Here is a 21,684-nt window from a genome sequence, read left to right as displayed (position 1 = left end):
ATATATAAGCCGCACTTGATTATAAGCCGCAGGTGTCCACGCTATAACAAGAGCTATTTACACAGACGTAGGCTACCGGTAACATCCGCAAATACTGTAGCGTCCGTACGGACGTTAAAGGACGACGAGAGCGTTCAAATAATAACTTTTAATAACCCGATCACTGTCGGCCGTGACCACGCCGTTTACAGCAGAGAGCAACACATAACTTGCCGTAACAATCCAACTCTCTCCCCCAGCGTTCTCTCATACAGCCACTCAACACGTTCTCGCTGGTGCATTCACTGACTCTCCACATAATCGGAATTATGAACACATTATCAACTACTGACTTTACAACATGAACCGTTACAATACGAAGCCTAGCCGACGGTGTCTGTAACACGGCTGATGAAAAAGATGACCGTAATATATTTCACAAGAAAAAGTCCATCCATTCACTGCCTCAGAATGACTTCATTACTCACTTCCTCAGTCTCTGTTGTCGCTGTCAGTGTCATCTTAACGTGCAGCAGCTCTGTTAGCTTCTTTGACAGCCAGGTCGATCGCCTTTAACTTGAAAGCTGCATCATATGTATTTCTCCGTGTGTTTTCCATGATGAGGGTGCGTGCATGAAGCGCAAAATGACTGATATTAAGATCCGACGTGACGAAGTCAAATGTTTTTGCGGCAGAAGCTCATTGTCCCCCATAAAAAATCCATGCATTAGCCGCACCGGAGTAGAAGCCGCAGTGCTCGAAGTGTGAGAAAAAAGTAGCGGCTTATAGTCCGGAATTTACGGTAATTTATTTTAAGAAAAAGGCAAAACAAAAACTTACTGAAACCTTCAGGCATCAAGGCCGAACAAACACGGGAAAGATCTGTGGGACGGCCGGGAGGCCGAGCAGACACGGGAGATAGCTCTGGGGGACGGCCGGGAGGCCGAACAGACTCAGGGTAGAGTTCTGGGGGACGGCCAGGAGGCCTAGCAGGCACAGGAGAGAGTTCAGGTGGGCGGCCCGGAGGCCGAGCAGGCACGGGAGAGAGTTCAGGTGGGCGGCCCGGAGGCCGAGCAAGCACGGGAGAGAGTTCAGGTGTCGACTGGGCCGCCAAGGAAGCATTGTTGGACGTCGGCCAGACTGCCGAGGGAAGCTCAGGCGTCGGCCGGACCGCAGAGGAGACGTCGTCGGATGTTGGCCAAACCAGCGAGGAGACGTCGTCGGGCATCCGCCCGAATGCCAAGGGAACCTCAACTTGACGCCGACGGCGCTCAGCAGGCACGGGAACAGGAAGCTGACAACGCTCTGCCGAAGCTGGTGGCAGACGGCGTTCAGCAGGCACAGGGACAGGAAGCTGACAACGCTCTGCCGAAGCTGGTGGCAGACGGTGTTCAGCAGGCACGGGGACAGGAAGCTGACAACGCTCTGCCGAAGCTGGTGGCAGACGGTGTTCAGCAGGCACGGGGACAGGAAGCAGACGGCGTTCAGCAGGCACGGGGACAGGAAGCAGACGGCGCTCTGCCGGCACGGGGACAGGAAGCAGACGGCGCTCTGCCGGCACGGGGACAGGAAGCAGACGGCGCTCTGCCGGAACGGGGACAGGAAGCAGACGGCGCTCTGCCGGCACGGGGACAGGAAGCAGACGGCGCTCTGCCGGCACGGGGACAGGAAGCAGACGGCGCTCTGCCGGAACGGGGACAGGAAGCAGACGGCGCTCTGCCGGAACGGGGACAGGAAGCAGACGGCGCTCTGCCGGAACGGGGACAGGAAGCAGACGGCGCTCTGCCGGAACGGGGACAGGAAGCAGACGGCGCTCTGCCGGAACGGGGACAGGAAGCAGACGGCGCTCTGCCGGAACGGGGACAGGAAGCAGACGGCGCTCTGCCGGAACGGGGACAGGAAGCAGACGGCGCTCTGCCGGAACGGGGACAGGAAGCAGACGGCGCTCTGCCGGAACAGGGACAGGAAGCAGACGGCGCTCTGCCGGAACAGGGACAGGAAGCAGAGGCACCATGAGGCTGAAGCCTGGACTGAGGCGTGAGTTGTGGTCTGGGTTGAGGACTAGGCCGAGGCCTGGACCTGGCCTGAAGCCTGAGCCGAGGCTTTGTGGAGCCTTCTGGCTCCAAGTACAAGTCCATTAAAAAGTCCACCAGAGCATGAGAGGAAATGGAGTCTGGACACCGTGTTGCCCAGCCTTGTCTCCTCCTACCTCTTGTTCCAGGGAAAAAAGCAAGTCTTGTCCCATCCCAGGGAGAAGGGTTATTTAAACAAAACATTTCTGCTGGGTCCATTTCTGGTCGGTTCATTCTGTCACGAGTTAGCAGGCAGGAAACAGGGAGGAGGACCCAAGTGCAGAATACATTAATTTATTTTAACAAAAAGGCAAAACAAAAACTTACTGAAAAACTAAATCCAAAACGTCTCGAAAACCAAAAATCCAAAAACCAGGAGGAGAAAACACAGGGAGCAGGGAGATGAAACACATTCCAGGACGACAGACCACGAGACATTGACAAAACAATGAACCGACAAGAAACTGAGGCAAACACAGAGACTAAATAGACAAGGGGTAATCAGACGCAGGTGAGACTAACGAGACAGGTGAGGAACATCAGGGTAATCAAATCAAATCAAATGAACTTTATTTATCCGTTAGGAACTTCATTGCAGGGAAAGCGCCAGTACAGAACACAACACACACAACATTCACTTTTTAAAAGTTAGAAATTCTGATTGGTCATGAAGTCCCTAAAAATATAATAACAGCTTAAAAACAACAATAGATTAAAAGCAGTGGTAAATTAAGTGATAAATAAATTAAGTAAAAGAAGCAAAAGAAGAAAAAGAATCAGGAAGGCGGAAAACACAAGGAACAAAAGGACACAAGACCAGAACACTGAAGACAAGTACAAAGTACAACTTGACACCGACACCACCAAAACCAGATATACAAAATAAAACAGGAAACACTAAAGACTAGACTTAAAACACAAGACAGGAAATAAACTAACAGGCAACATAGAAGAACACAACAATACAGGAAAACACACTAGGAACATAGATACACAGAACACAAGGGAAATAATGAAAACTAAAACAGGATTAAATGCAGAACAAAACCCAAACCATGACATACATATTAGAGTTGGAGGAACATGGCGAAGAGATTTTTTTTGCAGAATATGTGACCTTTAAAGTTTTTTCTCTGGACATGTTTTTAAATGGAAGATTCTTCAATCATTCACGTGGAACATTTCTCGCTGCATATTGACTTTAACATGTTCTTTAATGAGTTCTATTTAAAGGCTCGACGACAGATGTGAGCAGAGTTTGGTTGATTTAATCAAAGTGATATTGTATAACTTCAACATTATAAACATCCTGTGCCAACAGTCACCACCTCTCAGGCGTGTGCGCAGGAAGTGATCTTAAGAAATGAAATCATCACATCTCATGTCGCTCACACTAAAACAGTATCGAGTCTGCAACCACAGTCAGTCACAGGACCACAGCTGCACCCAAACCCACACACGCACGCACGCACACGCACACACACACACACACACATTATCTGAAACCAACAAGAGGCAGCTTAGACACACAGGAAGGATATCAGCAACATTGTGGACTAAAAAAGCATCTCACTAAATTAAAGACGAAGACGAGCGAACAGCTCCATGTGAAAGGTAAGTTTCTAGTTTTTAACTTTTATACCTCCTGGATGATGTTTGTAAAGTGGTAGTGCTCTTTAACCATTTAAACTGGTCACTACAGTGGAAAGCTATTCAAAAGCTGTGCTCTAATTGACGCACTGGCCATCAGTTAAAGTTCACCAGAAACGTCTTCAAAATCAAGATGGCAGATGTACTGGCTCAGGAATATCTGCAAATTCTGCTTTTAAGGAACAACTATGAAGCAATGTTATTGTGAAAATGTCAAAGCATTGGCATATGAAGAAAATCATGATTGATCAGGTGTCTACTAAGTCCATCATCGTGCTGGCTATATTTCACAGACAGTACTGAGACTTTGCTGATCATAAACGTGTTTGAAGAAGATATATTTTTGTTCACTCCACGTGTCTCACATTAAATCTTTGCTGTAGTTTGCAGTTGTCCTTCACCCCAGAGGACATGTGAAAATTGAAAATGTGCATTTTGCAAAGAGGGAGGGAAGAAAAGAGAGGTAGTTTAATACCTAGGTTTACTTATAAGCCACTTTTTCCTTTTGTTATATTCAGATTTATCTGCTATTACTTGAAAATACTGGACGTTGCGCCTGCAGTCGTCCAGCTTTCCATCCAAACTCTCTGTGACGTAAACCAGTAGAACACGCAAAAGCCTGACAGAAATACTAGCGCCTCCACAAGGTTTGCACCAGACGTCATTCACACAAATATTCTTAGTAAATCACCCGCAAAACGCCCTCAAGCCAAACGTGCAAACTTTTGCAGTGAACACGCAATTTAGTACTCTTTAATTGAGATCTTAGTAAATCAGGCCCACAGACTCCACCCTTAGCCTAGAGTCAAACTTTGATCAGGACCGCCATTTTTATTTGTCTTGAGGGAAAACTCAGGCTCGTTGCATTTAAAGAGACACACACACCAAAACAAAGTGTTTGTTTTATTTAGACCACAGGGACTGACTGAACAGGCATGTCCTCTTTAAAAAAAATCTAGCCGAGTTTCACAAGTCTTGTTGTGCACACTGGCTGTAAGTGCTCAGAGAGTCGCATCTTCATAATGAGCACATTTGTGTTAAAGTTAGATAATTTCCTGCTAATCTGTGGTAGTCCATTGTGGATTTTTCTTTTTTACTTTCTTGGCGGTAACACAGATGGTCATTCCAGCATCCTTTTAAGCACTTAAGGCTCCTAATGTGCTCTGATATTCTCAAGGGTGGGGCACTTTATCTCCCTCTGGCTCGTCCGGGATAATCTCTCCTCCTCAGGACGCAGCATCTCAGCTGGACTGCCGCTCTGCTCTGTGGATTGTTATTTTGAATAAGAAAACTAATCTGGAACAGGAGCGCGTCATTCTGGTGAGTACAATCATTGCGTGTTGTATTTACTTTATTATAATTGGAATGATGTCAACATGTTGGAGCACGAAGAGCATATCTTGTCCTTCTTTGCATCAACTCTGATTGGTGCTTTATGATGGCATACATTTTAACCTCCAGCCATGCAAACTGATCACAAACATGTGCAGAGGGGAGAATGCATCTTTTATTTATTATTGTACATCTGTGTTATCTTTATTCTGCATCCAAACATGTCTGACTGTAAATCCTTCTGAATCAATACAAGTGTAAATAATGCATCAGGACATATTGACGAGTACAGAGAAGTCACTCCTTCACACAGAGGATTTAAATACATCTTTGAGTCACTTCCATGTTTCTAAGTCATGTTGGGAAAATTAAAATAAAACCTTCACACTTCCTTATTTTTTCATTCGTTGTTTCTTTCTATGCTGTTCATTCCTCTCGTGAAGCTCATGAAGGCATTCAGTGTTTCCTCGTCTTGATTCCTCAATTCCAGACTGAAATGGGGAACAAGAGGCCCCCAAACATTCGGTTCCTTTTCTTCCCCGACAACCCGTTAGTTTTGATTTGCTAAACTCTGCAGAAATATTCTTATCTCTTTGACTGGCGGATTCTGAGTCATCCTCTTGTAGTGTGACCAGTTGGGTTTTCTGCTGAGATGCGTTGTGTGTTTTCCTGTCATGGGAATCTTCCTCTTCTAAATACACGCCTTTGTTAGTCACTGAGGGGGCAAACATCACATGTCTGAAAATATGTCTGCAGTGCCTTTAAAGGCCAGCGAGGTGATCCCCTGTAAACAGGCGTCACACCCAGCTCATATCAACCCACAGCCGCTCGGGTTGCAAAATAAGAAACACGAGAGGAGAGAAAAACAACGACCTTCAGTTGGCTCCAAACCTGGGGTCAGTGGTTGTACCCAGTACTGGAGAGATGGGAGAGCAGCTGCCTGCTTGTTTTGTGTAATGTTTCTTTATTCATGACTTTAACCATAAAGGTTGGAAAACATGAACACTCCTTTCTTTGTTAACATGTCTCATTCTGTCTCCGCTTACTTAAAGTTTGTAGTATTAATCTTCACCTGTCTTTTGCTCTTTTTGATATTAACAATGTCTTAACTAGGGCCGTCAGCATTAATTCATTAATTGCGATTTTGTAAAGGAAGAATGTGTGACTTTTTGATCTGCCCTTGAGCACCAGGACGAAACCAAATGTTACCACACTGAAACCTCTGTTTTCCTCAAGTGACCCATCTCCCATCTCCCTCCCCTCGCGTTCACATCAAGGCGTTTAGTGCAAGCGGCGAACAAAATTACAATTTGTTGTGTTATTGGGCTAATGTTAGCGCTCTTTAATTAGCTTGTAGCTTCACATTGCATTTAAACCGACATGGAACGAGCGTGGTCTAAAAACGCTCACATGATGTTCAAATAAGCATTGAAAAAAAATGCAATGAAGGAACTTCAAACAGAAATGTGATTAATCACGATTAACTGGAGAACTGTAAAGATGAACTTTTTCGGTCGCTGTCTGACCTGTGACTTGTGTTGTATTTCTACGCAGACAAAGAGGACGAGATGGCGAAGTCAAACATGTTTCCCTTCAGGCTGGAGACAGACGACAGGACGGATGAGGAGTACGAGCGGGACAAAGCAAATAGGAAAGATGGAGGCGCCTCTTCCCTCTTTGGCTCGACCTCGACTAAGGCTCCCATGGACACTGATTATGAGGAGGAAATGGAGAAGACCAAACCTCAAATCAGATTCAAACCCGGTTCTGGCTTGTGAGTTGCTCCAGGCTCTCATTATATGATATCTGTTTTTAATGCTCATTACAGCACAGTGCCTGTGTGATACCAAACAACACAGTGGAGATCTGTGGAGTGTGAAGCTGTTTGACCTTTTTGACCCTCGTTTTTCTTCACAGAGTGACGAGTGCCAAGGAGAGAGAAGGGGAGAGGCTTACCAGAGAAAAACTGTTTGAAGCCGCAGCTAGCAGAGATAAGAGCCGGCTGGACGGCGTGGAACTGTATCTGCACCAGAACATGAAGAAACTCTCCGACTCGTCCTGTGAGTCTGACTCCTCCCACAATGCAACGCATGCATTTATTTAATTGAACATGTTGTAATCTGTGCATGTTACACAAGATCCTCCCCTCCCCCCATTTCAATAAAACGTAACTATCTATTCAACTTTGCATAATCATCAATAATAAATACAATTTATTATCATATATAAATATAGATTTATAGTTTATAGATGTATCTCAACACATAATAATAATGATAATAAGCACAAATAAAACCATATTTCGTCATGATCATTTAGCTAATTAAGCTATTTTAAAAGGAGAAGATGTACAGCAACATTTAAAGGTCCAATCAGTGTCGAGACTGAGATAATAAAGTGACCTTCCTTTCTGATCAGACATGAAGGAAACATGCTGTGTTGAAGTCCTGCTTCTCTGACAACAATGCAGCAGCCAGCAGTGGCGTTTCTGTGTGTGAAAAATTGGTGGGGAACAAACCCTTTAAGATAAGATAAACAAGGAAATTGACAGTACTCAATGGACTGATGCCCTTTTTTAATTTTATACATGTCAAGGAGTCATTTATGGTTTAAAAAATACTATGCAGAGTGCCTTTTCAAATCTTACGTACAACACATTCTCACACACACAAGCCCTCATATACACACTCTGTCTCTGACACAAACACTCTCATCAGTTGTCTCGTCAGTCTGTACAGCGACAAAGGATGTCTCGCCCATTTGTTTGACTATCTCCTCCCTGTACACTTCATACATGCAGTCTAACAGTTTGTTTTGAATGGTGCTGAACGTCCCTTTGAATATGGGCTGAGCATCATTCTGCCTCTGAAGCCTCCAATCACTCATGGTCTCAAAAATACAACGGAAAATGCCTGTCCACCACCTCGTCATGCAGCTTTGCATTTTCCACAAAGTTTAATACATGTGATTATCCGAATGTGCACATACCTGTTCTCCTCCACCTGTCGTTATGCTGCTCAATGGATCACCTGTAACGTCTGTCAACGCTGTCAATTTGAGTGGCCACATTTACTGTTCCAAGTAATCCCAGTTTCACTACACGGTCCAGCTGACTCCCGCTGTTTTTCATGTTTTGAGATCCTTTCAGAAAGACGTTTCAAATCTTTGAACCCCATCCTCACTGAATAGCAAATAAAGAAAACAGAAGAGCGCCTTTTTCTCGGTGCTAACTGTTAGCCACTTTTCCTTTGAGAACCAATCCACATTAAATCCGCAATTTGTTTTACTGGCAGTTTGGGTGACGACAATATCCATCGGTTGGAAGGCTCCATTACACTTTACCTCCAACTTGTCCTGCTAATTCAAAGTTTCAATATTGTGCTCCAATAAGAAATCCACTTTATTTATCTTCACAAATTCGCTAGCTTTTAAATCCTCCCGCTTGCGGACTAATTAATCGATACAGTCACAGACAGACAGCCAATTATGCGGTCCTTTCTGAATAATCAGCCAATCAAATCTAAAAGAACTTTTACTGGGGTTTCACTGGTGCTGCGGGCTGTGAGCCCCACTTATTGTCATATTTTTTTATCGGATTCCCTTTACATATACAAACACTCTGCACATGCGTATTAGCACTTTCCCCGTGTAATACTTTATTTTTACAGTCTATGGTAAAACTGTGTAATACACATTGCACTGTGCCGGAGGGGCTGACGTAGTTTGGCTGCAGACACAAACCGGAGTATTTAAACTTTATTTTTAGTTAAAAATGAAATAAAATAGAAATAATCAAAATTACAAACATTCTTATCATATCTAATACCTTATGACATAATATGTAACAAATAATGATAACTTCATTTGTTTGCACAGTTCTTTCTGACGCTAGGTGGGGCTGTGTCCCACCTGCCCCTAATGACCAGTCGCCACTGGCAGCCAGTATGTCCTCCTTCTAACTTTAGATTCTGGTCCTGAATGGTCTGGATTTGTTTGGACCAGAGAAGGTAGCTCGCCGCAGGCGAGCAGGCTGCAAGAGTATGCATTTGTTTATGCACAGTTTAATAAAGTTCAGCAAAGAAGCTGTATCGTCCATTCTGTATGGTTTAAGATAGTAAACGGAACAGAGTGAAACAAATGTTACAATGAAATATGCATAATTCCCTCACGCTATGTCTGCAGATATGCCCAGATACAGAAAGGCCGCATGAGGGGCTCAAAAAGTCTGTAAGAGATCCCTCACACACTTAGCGTTTTGACTCCGCGCACATCAAAGCCATTGAGGATGTGAGGGTGGACATTAAGGTGCTCTCTTTCCATCTTGCCTTCCATTTAGAGACATTTCCGAAGCTTTGTTTTCACACATTTACACCAGAGTTACATTTGGCGGTATTTCTGCTACTTGAGAAAAGAATGTGTATACTTTTGTCACTGTCCTGAATGTGTGGTCACACCTGCAGATCAGTCCTTTGGGAAAACCGCTCTGATGAAGGCTCTGCTGCACCTTAGAGATGGCAAGAACGAGACGGTGGAGGAGATGATCAGAGTGTCAGAGAAGTTAGGGGACGTGGAGGAGTTTGTGAACGCAGCCTATACCAACAACTACTACAAAGGTAAACTGTGTGTGAGGCTGTATCAATGAACTTAAACCACCACTGTGACTGTTTTACTACATTACTCTTGTTACACTCGTGGATCATGCAACTCCCTCCCTAAATCCTCTCCCGCCTCCAGCTGGTTGAGAATGCAGCAGCTCGGCATCATCACATCCAGAGCCAAAGTAACACAAAGACAAATCTGTTGACTACAAAACTCACCAACAGTACATCCCGCTACCACAGAATCAGAGAAGGGGAATGACGGCTTGCAGTGGTAATGTGTGAAAAGCTGCTGGGACACCAGCGGAGAGGCTAAAGTAGATCTGATGTTTTGCTGATGCACTTACTGTGCGAAGCCCTCTACATATCCCAGGCCCCTGGGCAAGGCCTACAAATGGTTTTAAAACTTGACTCATCCCAGCCTCAGATGCTGTTTCGGGCCTCCTGGTCATTCTAAAGTTGAGCTTTGGAGCTTAAGGTGGCCGTGTTTTCTCCGTCAGGGTGCCTTCACTCTGGGCTTTGTTCTACGAGGATGCAAAAGCATGCACTGCGACCCCTCGGAGTCATTTTGTTCTGTTAAAGCACTTTAACCAAGTTGTTACCAAGTGTTTTTAAAGGTGCTTCATTATTAGTCTTTGTGTCTGTGGCAGGTCAGACAGCTCTGCATATAGCCATCGAAAGGAGGAGTCTCTACTATGTGAAGCTGCTGGTCAGTAAAGGAGCCGACGTCCATGCCAAAGCCTGCGGGACATTTTTCCAACCTCACGATGGACCAAACTTCTACTTTGGTGAGTTGTTGCTGCTGCTGTCAGTGTCAGTGTGCAATGGATCAAACCTGTAGATAAATATAGAAAACATACAAATACAAAAACATACAGAATAAACAAATGTTTCGAAACAAGAAAATAGGACAAGAAGGGTAAATAAAATGACAAGTGGGGGAGCTTTTGTGTGGTGCAGGTCATGTACATGTCACTGTGTGTTCAAGTAAAAGTGAAAGTGGCATCTAGTGTGAGAGCTCCAAGCCGCAGCGTTTGTGTGCGCCGGCATCTTAATTCCTGAACTTTAAGCGGAAACATGTAACCAAAAGCATCATAATTATTAAGATATTTATCATAATTTGTCAACATGTTAAACATTTTCTCTTCAGATTTTAAATGTACTTCTCACGAGTAATTCTGACTACCTTAGTAAAAAAAAAAAAACACAAAATGTATTTTAAATACAAAGACACAATTATTCTCAGCTATCTGCCTTGATGTGCCAAAACATTTGCAAATATTGTCACAAAGGATGAGAGACGCTGATATGCCAAAGCTATAATGTCAAAGACAACACTGCCCCCATGTGTTGCTGTGTGATACTGCACGTGTGCAAAGGCGCCCTCACACAGGGGAGATCCTGTTCAGATGCAGGAGTGAAGAAAGTCTTAATGAACCTGCGACCACACAATGCAAGGATTTAAGCAGTCTATTTCAGACTGTTCTCTGCTCTTTCATCACCAGAACTGCCCTCATGCTCACTGACACCCCAAGCAGCATCCAACTGCAGGTTCCGACTAGATGTTTAAGATATTATGGCAGCACTTATCAAATTTCTGAATGTGAAGTGAAAAAGCGAGGATTGCTGAGGTCAGAGGCCAAACGGCAAACACAGACTGTGTTCTGCTGCTAAATATTTCAAACATATGCAAACGTGAGTCGTCTGAGCGGGCTTGCAGTTTATCTTCATATCTCTGTTTATCTGTGGTTGTCAGGTGATATAGCCTGAACATGCAGCACCACAGATTGCTCAGTTGGGTCTAAAATGGCAATGCGTTCATTGTGTCATTATCATGCACTTCAAGAACTCTGACAAATAATTTGAGGTTACAATGTGAGAGGGTTTTACTAATTCAATGTTCTGAGAAAACCAACAGAACATGCTGCTCCTTCGTCACACACTGGACTTGATGATGAACAATCAACTCTTGGTGGATTGGCTCTGATCAGCATCTGTAGCTGACTGAAAAGACGTTTGATGCAGGTCTTGGCATGGTCATACAGCTAGTTTCAATGGGCCCACCCACAACATAAAAATGACAAAAACACAAAAAACAAACATCTAAAAAACCTCCATGGGCCCCTCAATGTGGCTGGGCCCCAGAAGGCTTTTCCTTTATTCCCTTCTTAGGGTAGGCCTTGTTGTTGAGGAACTTTCTACGACCTTAGTGGATGAACGTGACTTCTAGTCTTTCACAAATAGGGGGGTCGTTAAAGAGAGGTGTAAAAACAATAGACTGATGCCAGACTTTTTGTGGAATCTAAGGAAGTGTGCAGACATATCTTCTGCCTCAGCTCTAGTCTCCGAAACATCAGCGGTAGAAAACAGTATAGCATAGTATAACACAAAAGACTTCATTGGCCCTATTGTCAGAGTGCTGCTGTGAAAGATCAAACATTTAATTTGATTGAATGTATAAGTTAAACTTTCAGACAGTGTGCACACGAATCAGCTGTACAGACAGAAAAAGGTTAAGAAAGACGTCTTCTTCTTCGTCTGTTCTCAGGTGAGCTGCCTCTATGTCTGGCAGCCTGCACCAACCAGCCCGACATGGTCAACTTCCTCATGCTGAACGAGTTCAAGAGGGCAAACCCTGAGATGACGGACTCTCGTGGTAACACAGTGCTGCACGCCCTGGTGGTGGTGGCGGCTGAGAACTCCAAAGAAAACACAGAGTTTATCAACAACATGTACGACTTCATCATCAAGACTGCTGCCAGCCTGAGCCCCAAACTAAGGCTGGAGGAAATCAAAAACAAGGAGGGGCTGACACCTCTCAAACTGGCTGCTAAAACTGGAAAAATCGGGGTAAACACCTGCGAGACATGAGCTAATCAAACCTATATGTTGTCCAGGCTGTAAACATGTAAATGTCTGCTGTAAAAACAGGCTTTTTTAAATGGGTGTGGATGGGACTTCCTGTGCTTCTGCAGCCTGCCTCTAGTGAATACTTGAGAAGTTGAATTTCTGGAGGTTGCCGCTAGTTTTTTTATTAATTTTTTTATGTTACTATTCTATTCTCTTTTGACTTTTTGATTTCTGTATTGCTGCTGTAACACCCGCATTTCACCTTGGGGATCAATGAAGTAATATCTTATCTCTTATCTTTGTTCTGGATTAAGGTCTTAAGTCCTGCATAGCTTGCATTGCACAAACGTGTCTAGATTGCCACCCTTGATAAAAAAAAAAAAAAAAATCTTAATGAACACAGACAGAAATATTCTTTACTCTTGTTTCTCTGCAGGTTTTTTCACACCTCTTAAAAAGGGAATTTGATGAGAGTTACCCCAAACATTTGTCCAGGAAGTTTACAGAATGGGTTTACGGGCCTGTCACCTCCTCCTTGTACGACCTCGCCTCCGTGGACTCCTACGAGGACAACTCAGTGGTGGAGATACTCGTCTACGGCAACGGCATTCCTGTGAGCATTTTTTTACTCCGGTCACAGCAGCAGCTTTTATTATTCTATACTCACGACCATTATCAGAACAAACTGAATCCAAGCTGCACTATTTCCTCACTGTAGTTGAGTTCAGTCCTCTGAGCATCTCTCCAGAGAAAAACAGCTGCCTTGTTGATCCATACAGTTGTCCTGTCTTCTCTCAGAACCGTCATGAGATGCTTCAGACGGAGCCTCTGTGCCATCTGATGGACTCAAAGTGGAAGAAGTTTGCAGGTGGAATGTTTTTCTTGAACTTCCTGGTCTACCTACTGTACCTGATGATTTTCACTCTGGTGGCCTACAATAAGAAGCCGGGTACGAAGGTGAGATAGCGGAATAGACAGAAGCTGGTTTTACACATGCACTCCTGAAAAGCTCTAGGTATTTCAGGAGGACTGCCCCTGAAATCCTCCTGACCTGATTGTTCACACATGCACCTCACACAACAGACTTTCTGTCAGACGGGGGGGGGGGGGGGGGGGGGGGTCTCTAAAAGGATGAAATGACACTAATACATTGATGCAAAGGTGACATACTGTCTGACGGTCTATATGATGCTATTATGAGAAAATGTGTCTTTATATCAATACTAAATGTCGTGCATGTATTGTACCCTGCTGCACTCACACATGCAGCAGGACTATAGTAGGACTATATCAGCAGTTTTGTGCAGGTGTGAAAGCACTTAACAGACACTGCTTTATGAAGCTGTCCCAGACATATCTGTGTTGATGTGTCTTGTGTTTCTTCTCTGCCCCACAGCTGCCATTTCCTATTGAACACAACACTATGGGTTACCTATACGTTTCAGGCCAGATCGTGACAGCTCTATCAAACTGCTATTTTTTTATCATTGGGGTAAGTCTAGGCGCCAATATCGCAACATAATGCAAACTGTGTTCTGTTGTCATCAGCTGCTTTAGTGGTTTGTTTTGGATCTCTAGATCATGGACATGTGGAGGAAACGTCCGAAGCTGCAGTCATTGCTGGTTGATGGCTATTATGAGATTCTGTTGTAAGTGTTGATGCAAATTTTCTAAATACATGATGATGTCAGCGTTTATTGCGATTGGCATCCCTGACCACTTCCTGTTTCTGTGCATAACTTCATGTCCTAACCTTCCAATCTGCCAGAAGCTCCTTACTTTCAAAATAAAAGAAGGTATGTATACAAACAGGAAGTTAAGTACCATTAGCTCAATGGCCACCTGGCATCTAATCACCCGTAGAAAAGGTGCAGTGGCCAGCTTTTTCTGAGCGCTTCTCATTCTTTGTGCGTGATCGTGGAAGTTAAATGTTAATATTGGGCTATAAAGGACCTACACCACGGTCAACTGACTTTAGTACCACTAAGCTTCCAACCCCAGTTTCATACTTTCACCTCGGCGTGTCAACGTTAAACGTTACGGACAAAATCTAAGGCTGAACCCCAGTTCTTAGCAACTGCCTTTTTGGACATGAAAAGATCTTGAAATTTCACTTGTTCAAAACTCCTGTAAGACTTCAAGATGATGAAACAGGAAATGCTAAAATACTTCTTAATTTTCATGTTTTAGGACTCGTTACTACAGCGCTTTATTCAGTGAAGGTCTGTCATTCTCCTTGTGGGGAGTGGATGGGTGCCACGCTAGCGCCCTCTATTGACCAGTTGCCCCTGCAGAACACTGAAGGCTCCTTTGGAGACTAAACTGATGTTAAAAAACAAGACAAGCACTGCCAAACTCACAGACCTTTATAATGCAGCTACCGACTGCTGCTGTGTGTTTGTCATCATTTATAATCCTAAAGCTTTGCAGGATCTCAGAGGCTTCTCTGTTTGTAGTCTGGTGCAGGGGGCCCTCTTCCTGGTCTCCGCAGGTCTGTACCAGTACGGGCGTCAGGAGTACCTGGGCTTCCTGGTGCTGTGTCTTGCTCTCAGCTGGGTCAATCTGCTCTACTTCTCCAGAGGGGACAAACACATGGGCATCTACAGCATCATGATTCAGAAGGTAGACGGTCCACACAGGTCGCTGTGCTCCACGGTGAACATCCCACATCCGATGTCTCAAGCCTCTTGTCTCTGTTCTTTCTTGTAGATGATCCTCAGTGACATCCTGCGCTTCCTCTTCGTCTACATGGTCTTCCTCTTTGGGTTTTCAGCAGGTATTAGTATTTTAAAAAACATCTGATGCTCTGTTTGAACATTTAAACTATCTTCTATGAAAAGTGGTTCCATTAAAATGTATAAATATAAACACGGGGGGGGGGGGGGGGTATTTGGAAGTGGGGTTGTAGCCTACAAAGTATTATTTACATATCGTGACTTTATCAGTTAATGTAGCTGAAAGTCATTGAGAAGTTTATTTGATTTACGACTAAATAAATAACTCCATCGTCTCTTTCTTCGTCCATCTTCAAGTTAGGAACCTTACTGAACTTGCATGTAATAAATGAGCGTATGTAGACATTTAGCCACAGCCTATAATCGTCATGGTAACAGGTGAATACACATACTCCACATGCTAACAGTAAGCTAACAACTAACAAGTTTCATATCTACTGGTAACTCTCTAGTACTACCCCAAAAGTACCTCAGATAGAAGATGCACTGGATGTGATCTGCTTCCTATCTCTGTCACAGCGGTGGTCACCCTGCTCATAAAGCCTCCTGAGAAAAACACCACTAAAGTTCCGGTTTCGAAGAAAACTCGTCTCTATGGTCCCATTGACGCAGACGAGGACTGCGTGAAACCGACCTTCGAAAACATCTCCTACACCACGCTGCAGCTTTTCAAGTTCACCATCGGCATGGGGGACATGGAGTTCACCCAGGACTACCAGTACATAGAGATCTTCTACATACTCCTTATTGCCTACATCATCCTCACCTACATCCTGCTGCTCAACATGCTCATTGCCCTCATGAACCGCACCGTTGAAAGGACCGCCATGGAGAGTGCCAGCATTTGGAAGCTGCAGGTAAGGTGTCCAAGATGGAGTAACGGTGGTGGATGGAGTTTCTGTTTCTGTTGCAGCTGTGGTTTGATGACACGGTGTGATTGTTCCTCAGAGGGCAATCACCATCCTGGACATGGAGAAGAGGCTGCCTTGGTGGATGAGAAAGAGGCTTCGCTGTGGGGTGGAGATAAACCTGGGAGTGAATCTTGGAAATGATTTGCGCTGGTGTTTCAGGTTTGCTTCTTTTGTCTGGGGACAATAGTCTATGCCAAACTTTTTTTTAAAGTATTTATAGAGCAGCTGCTCTCTTTAGCTAACAAGCTCACATATCATGTGTTTGATGAATTCCTTTAATAAATCAGATTCTTGTTGATTGGATATGAAAGCCTGGCCCAGATGACAGGTTAATTAGGCCAAAGTTTTCATGTGGAGGACACTGAAGCTTCAGTGTTTAACCAGCTCTGCATTAGTTTGTAAACCTTTCTGTGTTCTAACCTCTCTCCGGCATTGATCCTAGTTTGAGCAGGTTTCTGCTGGTGGAGCTTATTAGAAACATGCAGAGGCTTTTTAGGTCGGATACAATCACTCGTATCTGAACCAGTTCTCTCTCTCTCAGTTCATGTCTGGTCGTAGAGTAAGCTTACCTGATCATTTCACTCACTACACATCACACTGACTGGACCTTCAGTACAGTATGAAGATTAAGTAGAGTGTATCCTTCTCAGGCCAGTAGGTGGCATAGTGGGACTGTTGCTACTTTAGAGAATACAGAAAGAAAGTCGAGATCAGGAGAAACTGTGTGTTGTAAAGAGTGTGTGCTGACGGTAAAAAAAACACATTACAACTAATCATCCAATGTTCAGTGTTTCTTTCAGTTTTTTTCCACAAATACATAACGGATCGCTTGACCCTAACCCTAGTGAAGACAGCTTCACATTTTCTTTAACCCAGACTAGTTAAGTATGAGAGATTGAAATGCTTCACATGGCTGATATTCCTGTAGCAGTAAAGCACTTTAGATCCTGCATGAACTCATGCTAAAATCATCATTCACTCAAGTCATTCACTAGTGAAGCATGACTGCAAGATATCATTTATTCTCATTTGAAGGTGTTTCCTGGTTATAGCCTCAGTCACAGTCGGTATTTGCTGCTACTGTATTTAGCAGAGTTAACACATGTTTAAACTCTTTTATCAAATTTCTTCCACTGGTGGCGTTAAAAACCTCCTTGCCAGAACCATTTCAACTCTACAGAGTGATCCTCTGCAGGGAAACAAATCAAGGTGTAGTGAACACTTTCAAAGAGGTGGAGAGAAAGATTCAGGTTTGAAGGTTTTTTTTTACAGAAGTTGTAGCTGAACGAGCAGCATCGATTGAAGCCGCTGTACTGTGTTCTTCACTACCATGCCTCCTCTGACAGCTGAGTGATGCGTCACACACAGACAGTAATTGGAGCATGTGTCCTCTCGTCTTCACAGAGTGGAGGAAGTCAACTGGAACAAATGGAACATCAACCTGGGCATGATCAATGAGGAGCCCGGCAGGGATTGGGCCCAGCAGCCGGCCTCAGATACACCACACAGAGTGCACAGAGGTGACCAAACATAGTGACAACCAGCTTAGCTTTAACGCTTATTTATGTCATATTTACAGATCTTTATTGTTATGCTTTTATTCAGGGACAGGACAGTGAAAATAGTCAGAAATCAGGGTGGTAGAGAGAGGGGAATGACACAGGTCGGACTCAAACCTGGGCCACTGGCCTGGAGGACCACAGCCTCCGTACATGGGGGCCACGTACACTAACTTACAGACTACCAGCGCCCCCAACTAAGTTGTAATATTTAGTTCAAATCTGCTGAAACTTAAAAATAACACCTGATTAGGAACTTAAATCAAACAGGACAGACGCACACTGTAACAGACAATCAGGACTGCAGAAAAAATAACTTGAGCCAACCTGACCCCCATCCCCATCAGTGCAGACACCTCCCACCCGACACACAAACAGTTCAAACTCCTCCCCTCCAACAGTCATACAGATCACTGTATTCTGAATCTCTAAACCTAAAAAGGACCAACCCTGGCTCCAATAAATAAAACAAGAACACAACAGGAAGACAGTAAATGCCCGCTTCACCTCCAATTTAATCACATTAACCAAGAAACATGTAACTAAAATAAAAAAGTTCCTCTTTTATGTTTTTGTTCAGATCATGGAAAATGTCCTGTTAAAGGTCTCATATTCTGTAAAATCCTCTTCACCATGTTTCTCTAACACTAATATGTGTCCCTCTGTCAACAACCCCTCAATGATGAGAAAAGTCCATCCTCTTCGTCTTCTGCCTGCTCCACTATTCAGAAAATGTGTGCTCAAACAGGCCGTTTTGAGATTTTCCCTTCATGACATCACAAAGGGCAGTAGCCCCTCCCCCAGGTGGGTGACACTCCCACAGCGAGGTGTTTGTTCTTCCCTCTGAGTCTGCCTTCTGACAAACAATAGGACATGGAGTGAGAAAGCCTGAGTACACCCGAGCCCTTCCAGAGAGGGGGCGTGGTCAGACACAGCTCATGTACATTTAAAGCTACAGACACAGAAACAGCCTGTTCTGAGAGGGCTGAAATAGAGGGGTTTATAGGCATGATCAAATACAGGATCAGAGTGGATTTAGAACAAGAAACTTATTTTGGGGAGCTCTGGGACTTCTTAAACTGGTTGAAGAGGAGGAGAATATGTGACCTTTAAGTCCACAAAGATTGAAAGGAAGGGTTTCAGAAACCCAGGGAATCCAGGGAAAGGATTTTAAAAGCGATTGCAAAAAATATTGCAAAAAAGAAAGAAACTAGTTAAACTAGTCCAAACTAGTCAAAAGTGACGTCACCAGTCTTGAAATAGAGCTCTTAAAGTCTTTGGAGTCCCTCTGACTTGAGCTCAGTGTTCTTGGTCCTCCTAATCACAAGTCGCCTTCTGCTCCTCTTCGTGTGGAGATGGAAGCCCCATAAAAAGGAGCTTGTTTGTATTTCTCCCTCTAAAACAGCTGCCTAGCAGATCTCATCTCCCCTCTTTACCGAGTAACAACCCCCCCCCCCCCTTTCCTTTGTTGTTCCCCGGGCCACGCCCCTTACACCTGGCTGAAGCAGGTCACATGACCAGGCTGACTGCAATCTAAACGCAACAGCACATAGAAACATGATTGACAGGGATGGGATTTATTATTATGCAACCTTTATATAAAAATAATGAAATCTCTTCTTTAACCATTGTGGTCACGTCTCAACATTAACAAACTCTGTGCATAAGAAATAATCATAGCACATGTTCTTATTTGTCCACAGGGTGGAGCCTTCGAAGCATCGGCAGTCGGCGCTGGAGGGCTTATCAGGGCACAGAGATGAACCCTCTGAACAGCTCTGCCGTTTAGCCACATTGGCTGTTTAGACCAGGGGTGTCAATCGCAAATGGTGTCTGGGCCGGATTGGTTCAAATGAGACCTCCAGTGGGCCGGACTAGTCTTGCCGACATTATAACTGGAAGGGAATATTCCATGTTCTATGTATTCCAACGTGGAATATATAGGCTGCATATCATTTTTTTTAAATTAATCATCATGCTATCCTTGCATCAGAAATTGATCTATTTAAACATTTGTTTTGTTTTGGCATTCACTTGAGGAGTTTATAAGACTGCAGGTTGCAGATTTAAAACACAAAATCATAACAAGACTCATGGAAATAATGAAATGTTTCACATTAGAGAAAAAACAACAATCATTACATTTTGTGTTGAAATGTTTTTGAGATTACTCACTGATATTTTTGCCAGAGCTCAACACCTAGTCTGGATGTGTGGAGATCCTGGGCTGTTATCAATGATGGAGAGGAATGTTCTCAGTCGAATTAGTATCAGCATATTACTCTTTTACATTGCTGTAACGGCAATATACAAATCCTTGGTAAAAAATATTTATGTTAAGAAAAAAATCTCGTAAAAATATTTTTCAAAAGTTTCTCCAGAAAGTTACTGCCGGATGTAAACACTGCCTTTATTAAGTGACTGACGACAATAGATGTCATGTCAGCTGGATTTTAAATTTAGTCTTTGAGGCAATAATTCAGGACACCATTATATGTTTGTCTTACAAATGTCATGGTGCAAAAAAGTTATTCACTCAGGCAGTGATGAATCAGGTGCTGCTTGATTTCCAGGTAAATCCGTCATTTTAAAAATACATGAGGCATTTAATCCCAAGGCTTCTGCACGTTGTTTCTGCCACCACCTGAACAGGAAGCACATCCTCTCTGCACAAAGGCCATCACCTGCCGGCACCTCTAGCATGGCTAACAATGCTTCGAGGAGAAGTGCTGATCGTTGAGCTGCTGATCCTCCCCTCCTGCTGGGTGCCCTCTATACAAGTCCCATTTTCATCACAGCCAGACGAGCTAAACCCTCTGCAGCCAGAAAGTCCCGCAGATGTCACAGCATGCTTTGTCTTCTCTACTTCCTGTTTGTATTTATCTCAGGGCTGCTGCAATAAATGGCCTGAAATGAAATACCTCACATATTAGGGCCGACTGGGGACAGTTGATACAAGTCTTTGTCGTCTATTTACAAACATGATAAGCTGTTTTCACATATGCAGTCCTGAACGTTTCAATAAAGTTGCTTTTATTGACACGACACTAACATCATGACGTTTTCACCGTCAGACCAGGCGGAAGGGGGAGGGTCTAATCAGGACAGGATGTTAAAAAAGGATGCTGCAGTCTTGATGTTTACAAGGCATCCAGGATGGCGGGCAAAGAAAAGTTGGGTGCTTTGTATCAATGCTAAGTGTAATTGGACATATTTAAGGTATCAGAGGAAAGAACAGAGAAGAACTGGTTAGCAGAAAGAAAGCTGCTTCATATCCATAGACTGTAAATATTGCTGAGAGGGCCTGAGTGACGTCAACCATCTGTTCCTGCAGGGGGCGCTGGAGTCCCATCGATGCCGGTCTCCATGCTGGAAATGCTGTATCAGCCTAACTTTCAGTCAACCTAATGACAGACTAAGAACTGGAGCTGAGGCGGGTTTTAAGCCTCCTGACAAACAGCTACACTGCGCACGCCTGTCAGTCAGGTCAGCAACACGCCTTATTGTGAAGAACTCTTATCCTTCCATCAAATCAAAACGGAAGAGTTATCAAAACATTCACCCCCTGTACGGCGTGTGCAAATGGAGACATGAACTAATCAGACCTATTTGTTTTCTTTGAAACAGGCTGTAAAAACAGGCTTTTTGAATGGGTGTGTATGTGACTTCCTGGGCTTCTGCAGCCAGTGGACACTCGAGGAACTGCAGGATTTTACTTTTTAGAATCAGCTTCAGTCTTCACTGGAGGTTGCTGCTTGTTAAGAGTATGAACGAGGGTCGCACCAGTCACGGGATATAAAAGTCATGGGTTCACACAAGCAGCTGACCTTGAAAATGTTGTGATGAAATGAAATCCTCCTTAACTTGTTGTGTGCACCCCACAGCGGGAGACTATGCCTGTCAGACAGGAGGGGGAGCTGGGAGTCTCCTGAAGTAAGACCTTACGTAAAGATGCGCAAGTAGCGGACAGTACAACAGACACCTCTATACAACACTAT

At 44.0% G+C, this 21,684-nt stretch overlaps 1 protein-coding gene across 1 annotated transcript; it reads left to right on the top strand.

The window, feature by feature from the left end:
• Window positions 1-3,587: 3,587 nt before the first annotated feature.
• Window positions 3,588-20,737, top strand: trpv1 (transient receptor potential cation channel, subfamily V, member 1). Its single transcript, XM_079356041.1, has 17 exons — window positions 3,588-3,665; window positions 4,879-5,021; window positions 6,588-6,807; window positions 6,951-7,093; window positions 9,494-9,646; window positions 10,282-10,419; window positions 12,180-12,481; window positions 12,918-13,094; window positions 13,280-13,438; window positions 13,878-13,973; window positions 14,060-14,130; window positions 14,938-15,103; window positions 15,191-15,257; window positions 15,736-16,073; window positions 16,165-16,286; window positions 17,532-17,647; window positions 19,390-20,737. The coding sequence occupies exons 3-17, from the start codon at window positions 6,602-6,604 to the stop codon at window positions 19,473-19,475; spliced, it is 2,340 nt and encodes a 779-aa protein (XP_079212167.1). The 5' UTR covers window positions 3,588-3,665; window positions 4,879-5,021; window positions 6,588-6,601; the 3' UTR covers window positions 19,476-20,737.
• Window positions 20,738-21,684: the final 947 nt, after the last annotated feature.

Source organism: Symphodus melops (assembly GCF_947650265.1).
Source record: "Symphodus melops genome assembly, chromosome: 11".
NCBI classification, from domain to species: domain Eukaryota; kingdom Metazoa; phylum Chordata; class Actinopteri; order Labriformes; family Labridae; genus Symphodus; species Symphodus melops.
Note: the sequence above shows the minus strand (reverse complement) of the source record. Positions and strands in the feature narration are given on the sequence as shown.